The 10,677-nt window shown below is 42.4% G+C and overlaps 1 protein-coding gene across 1 annotated transcript in view; it reads right to left on the reverse strand.

The window, feature by feature from the left end:
* The window catches only part of GRIK1 (glutamate receptor, ionotropic, kainate 1), a 169,869-nt gene that overhangs the window by 15,078 nt on the left and 144,114 nt on the right, over positions 1-10,677 (reverse strand). The window contains exons 12-14 of the mRNA XM_009327816.1: positions 10,489-10,607; positions 6,065-6,282; positions 626-851 (exon numbers count right to left, since the gene is read on the reverse strand). Coding sequence (XP_009326091.1) covers positions 626-851; positions 6,065-6,282; positions 10,489-10,607 — 563 coding nt within the window. The remainder of the gene's footprint in view (positions 1-625; positions 852-6,064; positions 6,283-10,488; positions 10,608-10,677) is intronic.

The raw sequence follows: 10,677 nt of genomic DNA on the forward strand, positions 1-10,677 counted from the left end.
TCTCTACGATTAGAAAACCTTGAAAAGGACACTGGATATGCTAAGAAAGGTCTACTGGAAAGACTTCACAGAGATTGGGAGTCTTAAGACTCTGCTTAGCTCCAAACACTGAAATCCCTGATGCCAATGTAGAACCTTGCAATTGCTTCTCGCTGTTCTTAGGTGTTGCTCTAAGGTCATGAAATAGATCAGAAATTCACCTCCTTTCATGCAGGTTTCTTTGGGATGCATACGTTGGACATAACATTTATCCTGCCCACTTCCATTTTCCCAGAGACACTACCTGATTTCTCAAACTAAACTGAATTTCAGTAGAGCGACTTGCACTTCTAGCAGCACAGAGGATACCCAGTTTGGTATGCATGGGATGCTCCAGGAGGCAAGCAGGTCACTCAACTTTGTTCTGCAGATGTAGCCTGCACTGTTATATTCCCTCTTGCTTGCAGACACTGCTTGCAGATGAGCAGGGCAAGAGTAGATGTTTTGCCTAAAAGGAGGCTCCTAAGGTCTGTTTTGATGAGAAAGGTTTTTAAAAGACTAAGGCATGATTCAAATGGCCATCTAAACTTCTGAAGGGAACATTGCTGGGTGTGCCCCACAACAGCTGTGCTGGAAAGCATCTTACCAATAGGGGTTCCCACGCCGTAGCCTTTGGAATCGATGAGCCCCCCAATCTGGGTGAGATTGCAGTTTCTCTGAGTCACGTACTCTATGCTAGTCGACTCCATTAGGAGCGCATAGTCCGTTGTGAGCACACGCTGGATTCCCTCATCGTTGTTCTTCACAAGTGCTGTCTGCTGCCTGCTGCTCATGAACGCCCACATCTTCTCATATGTTGATATTTTGGATTTCTAAGGAGGGAAAATGAGGCACAGAATCACACCAGCACCCAAATTACACTTGTAGAATATTCCTCAGCCTTTTGTTGTGACCAATGCCAATAGCACATCTCGAATGAAAGAGAATCGGTAGCAGGGTTTTCCTTCCTGCAGCCTTTCTCTCTTACTGTGCTTTATGCTGAGGAATCTCTTTTTTTGCTTCTTTTTTCAGTGCCAGGAACTTCATTACCGGCACAACTGTGAAGTGCTTTGAAATTTTTTGGGCTAATGCTGTTATGCGGATTACAGCACATCACCCAGCTAAATTAGCGCAGGTGGATACTGTTGCACTGAGAAGCAGTGCTTCTGCCTGTCAGGGCAAACGCACTTCTCCAAAAGCCTGATGATGAATAAAGTACTGGCTCTTTTGTATTGGTATCACTTGCCTAGAAGTCATGTACTTCAAGGGTAAAGCTTGAGAAACAAACCCAAAACTGCTTCTAAGCAAACTTCTGCTTTCTGCTCTCAACTGCAATCATACTTAAGGACTTCATCCTTCTCCCACTGAAGTTAAGGGGGATTTTGCCACCGGCCTCAGTAGGAGTGTCTACGTGTCCTGTGTCAATGCCCAGCTGCACAGGGAAGAGGGATGCCAGAAGCCCCAGCCACCCCCGTACAGTGTTGTTGAACTGAACTTCCTCCCCACTCCTTTCCCCGTGCCGTGGGAGCCCCGAGGGATGAGGGCACCCTGCAGGGAAAGGCAATGCCGGTGTCCCCTTGTTCACACTTCTGCCTTCCTTGGAGGAGATGAAAAGAAAAACTGAACCTGCTCAGGGACGTGCTGGAGGCCTGTGCCTGCTACCCTCAAGATGTGCTGCCTACAAACCAAAAAACCTTCAAGCGCTCGCACAGTACTAACATGATTAAACCTCTCTCTTCCTTGTACGTTCTCAAACAACATTGAGCACACAATGTTGCTTTTGGATTAAATATCGAGGTAGACCTACAGACAGCTGGACCAGTGGAAACTGCCAATAGAAATGGTTTTGTCTCAAGACGGCAAAGCCAACCGTTGCTGTTGCTGCAGCCTAGCACAAGCCAGACACACACAGACTGACTTTTTAATGGAAATATGAGCCGAAGGTCCTCCACACACTTACTTTTCCCCTGTTCTGGGGCAGTGTATCCTCACTTCCTTCATGGGCCCTAGCTTTGGTTTATAGCTTTCATAGCTGATTTTAGGCTATGTGGAGACTGCATGTGCTTACTAACCAGCAGTGTCTGTGAGAAGCTGGTTTTCTGGTTCTTTGAGCTTTAAATGTTAATATGTTTTACTTGTAAATTCAATACCTGTGAATGGTATTGAATTTAGGTCAACTAAATTTCACCTAAGTTTAGTAAGCCACAGGATACCACTAAACTTTGAAGATGGTTAAGCAGCTCTTTACTAGAAGAAGCCATTTTTACTGCTCAGTTGGGAATATTTTTTGAAATTGATGATAAATGTATGCAGTAGATTGAATCTGATATTGAATTTACTGGAAGGATGTATTCCTTATTCAGATGAGTTTGAAAAGAAGATCATAGCTTCTCAACTTGCCAACTCCCATTTTTTTCAGGATAGATCATATGCCAAATTCTGGCCTTTGAATTTTCATTGATTTCAGTAGAAACATGTCTGCACATCAGAAGGTAGGAGCTGGCAAGAGTTGCAACATGAGAGTAAGGCCTATTATCATAGAGGGCCAAGAAAGCAACGCAAGATTTATAGACGTGTTGGAAACAGAGCAGGACAGCAGTCTGGAGAAATATGCGTATGTCACAATTAGTGGAAGCGAAACATCTTGCCTTCAGTTACATTGTTGCCAAATTTGGACATGTACACAGATGGTGAACGGTCCCTGAGATCCTGCTGGGCCACCTGCCTAGAACCCCATCCCCTCGGTGGAGCGCTCCTTAACTATCCAGGCCCTGTTTTCTGGGTATTTTCATCTGGTATGGCCGGCTCTGGGATCTGTGTACAGGGAGGAGGCTGACTATGAGGTTCCTTCGAAGTCAGGACCCCATTTATCCCCCCAAGTAATTTAAATTGCTTTTGTTTTCATTCCCACCGCTACCTGGCTAGAAGGCATAGTCATTGCAGAAACTTTCTTGAAAATATTGCCTCTTTAGCAATAGTTTTTCTGGGCTCACTATTACAACAGGGTTACTAGTGTAAGACCTTCAAAATTAGTGGAAAACCACAAGTGTTAGTACATGGATTATAAACAAGGCTAAAGAAAAAAAGCAATGTAAGTTTGAATACATACAAATAGAGTTTTCAGAAAAGCAGTGGAAGTACCTTGCTTTTCTCATATGGTTCCCAGCCTGCATCCCATCCAGTAGGTACATTGTGTAATATCATCTTTCAGGGGATTCCTGCTCCTACTTTAAGCACAAAGTCCGAAACCAAAGCTCTTCAGAGTCTGCTTTGTGCTAGGATCTTTTTCTGCACTTGATGTCTTCAGAAATCCTTTTGCCATGTGTGTCTCTTATAGACCTGAAAATCAAACCCATCTGGTCTTTGCATCTTGTGTCCTACATGGCAGGTACTCTCTTGTTCCTCTCTCCTCTGTAGTGAGGAATTCCCAGAGTGCCATGGGTTTGCTTTAAGAAAGTGTTGGTCTGAAAGAATCTGTTGTTTCTCTTGGCATTTCTTGTTTTAAGTACTGGGCATAGCCCTTAGAAAAATTCAGTCTTGCGACATAGGAAGCTCTTGAAATAATGACCTTTCCTCAGTGCAATCCAGCCCTGTGCTGCACTCCTGCAGGACATTTTTACTGCTGTTGGACCTGGCTGTGCCTTCCCCTTTCCCTGTCCCCATCACATCAGCATTCCCAGGTGGCAGGACTGTCTCTGTGGCACAGGCTGCACAGCATGAAAAACACCTTTCACCCCAGCTCAGCTCCTCCAGCCCTCAAATCTCAGGGGCACAGTTGTCAGGCCGTAGCCCTGGGCGTTGGGGAGCTCCCAGAGTCCATCACGGCATGGGGAAGCCTGGGGAAAACTGTCCAGGCCAGGTCAGGACTTCACAGCTCCCCAAAAGAGGCAGAGTTATTTCAGGTGTCTTCTCTAGAACCGTTATGGCAAAGGTGCTTTTTCTTGAACTACCGTAATGCCCGTGCAGCATGGGAACGGGAGTAACTGCTGCCCAGAAACGCTTACTCCTGCCTTCTCCTAATTCTGAGTGTTTGGTTTTACATCCTCCCAGGTCTCTTACTGGCATGTGTGTGTGTGTGTGCGTGCTTACTAAGCCCAAGAAGTGTATGTGGTACTTTACAGTACAAGGGGGGCAAAGTCATGCCCTCACAGACCACACAGTATTCCTTTTGCATACGTAAGTTTCTATCATATTGATTTAATCTACTCTGTGATTTTTTTTTAAGTTTTGGACAGCATAAAGAAATCCTAATCTTGTGAGGATCTTGACGAGCTTCTGCAATTAAATTATTAACACCTTTTATATAACACTCTGTCTCACTGGTTTATAAGTGTGATAAATTGTATTTTTCATGCATCTTTCACTATGTCACCTTCACTCTGCCAGAGAATCCATCTCCATTCTGTACAAAAACTAGTGTCCTTTCACCTGTGTTTGTGTACACGTGTATTTCAGGCACAAACAAGCTAGCACGTATAGCATATAAATATTTAATCACCTTGTCTGAGTTTTTTTTTTTTAAAGGCTTACATTCTTTTAAGCCTACAAATTTTAACCACAGGGATTAATGGTGCAAAAAAATCAGTGTAAAGTTGAAAACAGCTCTAGAAATTTGTTCTGAACTTTTCAAGTTGAAATTCAGAAGCTATTGCCTCTAAAAAAACATGGAAGCAACAGGTTTTGAAGTTTTCTCTCCGATGCTGAATTTGACTTTAGAAGAGCAATGGCAGTGACCATCTTTGGGCAGTGAAGAGCTCTTAGACTAAGGGAGTTTCCCAGAGTCCTTCAGAAGCCGGCACAGCTGCTTCCTCTTGCCTTATATTCCTGATGACAGTCCGGTACTTGCCTTATGCAGTTTCCAGGAATATCTCCAGATGGGTTTCCCAGCATATCTTAATGGAAATGTCAGCTCATTGTTTCAAGAACTGAATATAACGAGGCTCTGAAAAATACTGTAGTTTGTGCGTTTCTTTCAGCACGGAAACATTTCTATTCAGCCACAGGAGAGCCATTACAAGGGCAGTTCACCCTCGGCAGCTCCAGCAGGGATAGCCTACCATCAGATCTATTACACGATTGAAACGTCCTTGATGAGCATTATTCGTTTTGAAAGATGACCCAAATACTTTAGCCAAGATCCTTTTTGTGTGTAAGCATTTTGCCTCATGTGGAAGCATAAGGGCTTGCGGTTAAAGCAGGGAAGGGGGCTTGGGCTGGAGCAGCAGGGGAGAGGGCTCGTGCATGGCACGAGTGCTATTTAGCCCCACATGCTTCTTCCCCACAGTGTCTCATCCTCTTCAAAGGCACTGCATATTTGACTGTCTAGAAACACCATTCTCAGATGCTACAGTGAAAACCATGATACCAGTTCATTCAGTGCTTAACTTCCCTGCTGAGACTACCGATGAAGCTGCTAATTAATTCTAATTGCCACAGGATTTTTGTACGTATATCATATTTATAGCTTGTTGGCTTTTACGTTGACATTTTATGAGATTAACCCATTTTGTATGTAATTAATACTAATAGTGCGAAAGAAAAAAAAAAAGAATGCAGTTATCTACAAAGCAATTAGCCACAGAAAATGATCTTTTACTTACAGATGTGTTCATGTGTGTATGTGACCTGTATGTTAATAATCTGTGTAATGTTGACCATGGACCATTGTGAAAAATGGACAAACAAACTTGCATTTTGACTGCCTGCAGTATTATTCCGGTGCAAATGTGACCTTCAGAAGTGACCTTAGCCAAGTGGCTGAGATTCCACCCTGAGAAACATGCCTTTGTTCCCATCAGATCCTCCCATCAAAGGCATGGGTTTGACCCTCACAGCAGAACAGCATCAGATTGTTTCTCCATATGCCTTGGGGGAAAATCTCCCATCTTTTACATTAACATTGATGAAGGATCCTCTACGGATTTGGGCAAATGATGTATTTACCTATTACGCTAATCCTTTCAAGTGTTGTTATACCGCCTCACCATTTAGTGCTGGAAGGCCATGAGTCAGTCCGACTGTACAGAGCTGACTGATGCCATCTTACCTTGAAGAAGGTCATTGTGGATCCATCTCTAACAGCCCCATACTCTATCTTGGTTTGCTTTGCCAAATCGTCTGCTGAATCGATGGGGGATTCCATCCTCTCCACAGTCAGAAAGGCAGCCAGGTTGGCAGTATAGGATGAGATTATGATTAAGGTGAAAAACCACCATATTCCTCCAACTATTCTGGTAGAAAGAGCTTTGGGCATCAGCTCTGATCCTGTTACAATATCATCAAAACAATCATATTAAAATGATGCTGAAAGATGCCTTTCCTGATACCACAGACTGTTTTTAGGCATAGAATGCTTTTATGAGCTGTAGTATGATAAAATGATTTAAACAATAATCTCACAGATGCACAGCTAGCATTTATAATGGGAAGACACTATGAAGGGGATGTATGCCATGATACATGACAAATGGAATTATCCTTGGGTCTAAGCCCCATTACATCTCTGAGCTAATGCTCATTGTGATATCAACCTCTTACATCCCCAGCAAGCTATACTAGTATTTTTGTCCGTTTCCTGAATCCCTTTTTGCCAGTATCCTGTAATCAATTTTTTAATCTGAGCTCTTCAGCAGAATGCTATTCTGCTTACAAGCTGCCTTGCAGAAATTCCTTACAAGAGAAACCTACCCTGTGCATCCTATTGACATACCTATGCAGAAACAGGGCGATCAATACGGTTCCAGTGAACTCATTGGCCTGTGTGAACCTGAGCTCAAAACCCAGAACAGGTCTTATTATAAATGTGTGGTTTACATTTGAAAATTCAGAGGGTGAATGGACGTATCCTTTGGATCTACAGGGCAATGCAAAGTTTTGGACAATGTATTTAACACTCATTATTGATGAAAAGGTTTTAGCAGATCTGCCCGCGTGTCAAATTGACAAATATCAAAGTGATCTGCCATTGCCATAAAACCCCACAGAACAGCATGGGTGGGTGTTAAGTGCACTGAAATGGCTTCTAAACAGCTCAGGGAAACTGTATTTTAAGCCACATAGGTACTCATATTTCTAAGCATTCTGATGCAAGTTTTGTGCTGTTTTTTCTAGAGGCGTCCTCACTGAACTTAGCTCATTATGTGGGATTCAAGGATCTGGTTCAGAAAAGCACTTAGACAGACACTTGAATACTTTTGACTTCAAAGTCAAGCCTTTGCATAACTATTTTGTTGATGAAGGATGGACTTAAGAAAGTACTTAAGTGCCTGTGAATGGAGATCTCAGCACGTAAAGCTTTTGATGTGACAAACATATTTCTATTACTGGAAAAATGTGTTGACTTATTATCTCTCCCCAGCTATTTAATGATTTCTGTAAGAAATTTAACCACGTTACAGAGAATATTTTCAGACTTTGCAAAAACTCTGAATGTGACTTTTGGGGCAAAGACCAAAAGGGTAAAAACTTTCCAAACAACCAGCAAACAGATTTAACTTAGCGTTGTAAACATATAGACATGTCTCTTAAAGGTCAAGGCTAAGCATAGCCCAAGGGTTTGGGTAGGCTGACAGAATTGCCAAACTGCGAGAGCAGATGCTCTGCCTGTGCAGGCCTGTGCAGCCCTGGTGATGCACAGATTTCAAATTAAGCCAGCAGTCTAAAACCAAAAACTCTCACTTGAAATTTTCGAGTCCAAATATACCCATTTCAAGAGCTGTAGCTCTATCTGGGTTTATGTTTGTGGTCTGTTGTACTTTCTTGCTTTTCAGATTAGATTTTTTTTTCAGTACAATTGAATCTTTTCCTTTTTTGTGTTGTTGCTCTCAGGAAAAGTGTATGTTTATTTCTAAGCTGGGGTTGACCTGCAAAAGCTGGCTTCTAGGAGTGCTGATTCAGGTCATCCTGAAGGTATTATTTTTTTTAAGCTTAGACAACTATACAAATATAATTTCTACACTTGGACCCTGATGTAATACCTAGCTCTGACATATATATCCCAGTAATGCATAATAGGCAGATACCTTGCAGCTATCTTAACAAGCAACCATGAAATCTGCCAGCACAGCCTTACGGTCGCACAAGAAAGTAGGCGGAGAAGGCCTGTGTGCTGACTTTGTGGGGTGAGATGCCAAACCTCCTGTGATTTCCTATAGCAAAAAGTTGTTTGTGAAAAAGCAGCAGGATACATTCAGGTCAATTAAGCTCAAGACGCCAGAGTCTATTAATTATGCAGTGAGCTACGGTTTTGCTTTTGGGAGGTGCTGAGCACACTTTGTTCCCAGCTGAACCAAGCGGGCCCAGCATGTCTTTTGATCACTCCCATGATTATTTCAACGTTCACCTTTTCGAGGGCCTTGATTGCAACGAAAAGCATTAATGTATGCTCCATGCTCACTGACCTCACCCTAAGCGCTCTCCTTAATGGATAGTCCTGGTCTGACCCGTCGCCTGGCTGAACTGGGGCTCTGGTGGATAGCTTTGCCTTTCTGAACGTGATAGTTCCTCTGAATGGGTTGGATGAAATGTGCCCTGTTTGGATGCTTTCAGAGTATGCATAACACATCTGAGACTTTCAGGGGAAAAACAGGGGAAGTAACGTCTAAATAAAAATGTTGCTAGCAAGACTCGGGGTCAGAGACAATACTTGCTGAAGTCTCTAGTGCCTTTTTATGGCAGACATGACAGCCAATCCTGATCCAGACTTTGCTCACGCTCTGTAGAAAAGAGAAAGTCTGATCATCACATTTTAAAATTTAATAACAAGTGGCTTCCAATCAAGCATAACAAGCAGCTGCTGCCAGCAAGAAAGAACGCAACGCTAGATGCAGAGTTTCACAACCATTCATATCATGTTCAAACTCTTCACATTAACGATGATGCACTTACAATCACACGCACCACAAGTTTGTACATGGAAACATTTGTGTTGCCTTACAAATGTTTTTTCTTTCTTTCTTTCCTTTCTTTCTTTCTTTCTTTGTTAGTTTCTTTCCTTCTTTCTTTCTTTCTTTGTTTCTTTGTTTCTTTCTTTCTTTCTTTTGTTTTATTTTTAATCTTCTTGAAAGACAAGCAGAGTCTGGTTGGGGCTGACTGTCATGTACCCAAGGTAGTGGTAACGAGCAGACACTGCATCCCACAGTTTGCTGTGGATGATGGTAAACTCCAAAAAAGGCAGTACATCGAAACACAAAATCCTGGGGCACTTTCACACACAGGGCAATCACAGTTATATACACACACCTGCCTGATACTGTAAAACCTCAGCCTGTCTTTTACGGATAAATTGGAAGGAAAACAAAACAAAAAAGCAAAACAGAACGGCTCTTCCTTCATCCAACTTCCTTCAAAGTAATTTCTATGAGGAAGCTCTAGATCCTGTCAATTCATTAGTGCACCAATAAAAGCAAGAGCATCTTAGGTACAATACAAACTTTATTCTCTACCATATCTAGGAAAAAATCCTTCTCTTTTTTTTTTTTACTGCTACTCATGTCTGTTAAAGAGGGAAGAATAAACTGTACCTGGATGAATGCAGAGATGGTTTTATATTCCTTACTTAAATGTTTAGGTATTTAATACAAAGGTACTGCTGGGCTTTCCTCTGGATTGCCTTTTTGGTTGTTGTCGTGGGGTGGGGTTTTTTTGTTCAGCTTTGATTCAACTTGAAATGTTTGTCAGAAAATATTTTCATTCTTTTCAGTGGACCCCAGTTTTGGTGAATAGTGATTTAATTGGAAACCTTAGAACATACACGCCATAAACAAATGTGTTTAGTACACATATCTGTTTGACTTCCCATATGGAGTAAGCTTCACTGCCCTTCCTTGTCAACTGAGTAAAATGTCAGCTGTTTCCAAAATCATCAGCAACAGGGACTTGTGACTGGGTTAAGTTAATGCTTCTAGGGTTGGATGCATTTACAGAAGGATGGGACTCATACCTGCAGAAAAGCCATAAAAAAAAAGGTTTGGTTTTGGTTCTAAACAAAGTGCCAACAAACTTAACAACCCTTCTGAAGAAAGAGCATCTTTTTTTGTTTGGCAGTTAAAACAGTTTTCCTAGGGTAGCTAAGGCTGTTACTGTTTCTGTTGGGATGGAGCCCAACATTTTCCAGTTGCCAAACCTCTTATACCAATAAACTCAACTTCAGCACGCAGCACTTCATATCCCTCTTGGGATTATTTTACATTTCAGCTCCAGAAACTCCCGTGTGGCCCTGTCCGCTTCCCTTTCTCTCAGGCGCTTCCCCTCCTTCCTCCTGCTGCAGCCCTATTCTGGGTTTCACAGGTTCCCCTCCTCTGCCTGCTCCCGGTTGCAGTGGCATGTCATTTTCTTCCTTTCTTCTATTGCTTAGTTTTGGAGATCAGGTTTTACAGTATATGTTGTATTTACAGAGGGTGGAGTTTACCAGCACAGAAGCCCTTGAGCAGACTGTGGGACGTGTGCGATAATGAAGTGTAACCGATGTACCTTGCTGCATGAGAGCTCCAACTCCAAACCAGAAACTATTTAGTAAAGTAAAATTGTTTTCCACCACATCTGAGTCTGGGTTGCACGGGTGGGGGTTATACCATTCATATGGTGTAAACCTGTGGCAGTTAACAGAAACAGTCTGTAAACATCAAATAGAGTACACACAGCGGCAGCAAACCTGCTGAA

This window comes from Pygoscelis adeliae, unplaced genomic scaffold (assembly GCF_000699105.1).
Source record: "Pygoscelis adeliae isolate BGI_AS28 unplaced genomic scaffold, ASM69910v1 Scaffold14, whole genome shotgun sequence".
Taxonomy (NCBI): Eukaryota; Metazoa; Chordata; class Aves; order Sphenisciformes; family Spheniscidae; genus Pygoscelis; species Pygoscelis adeliae.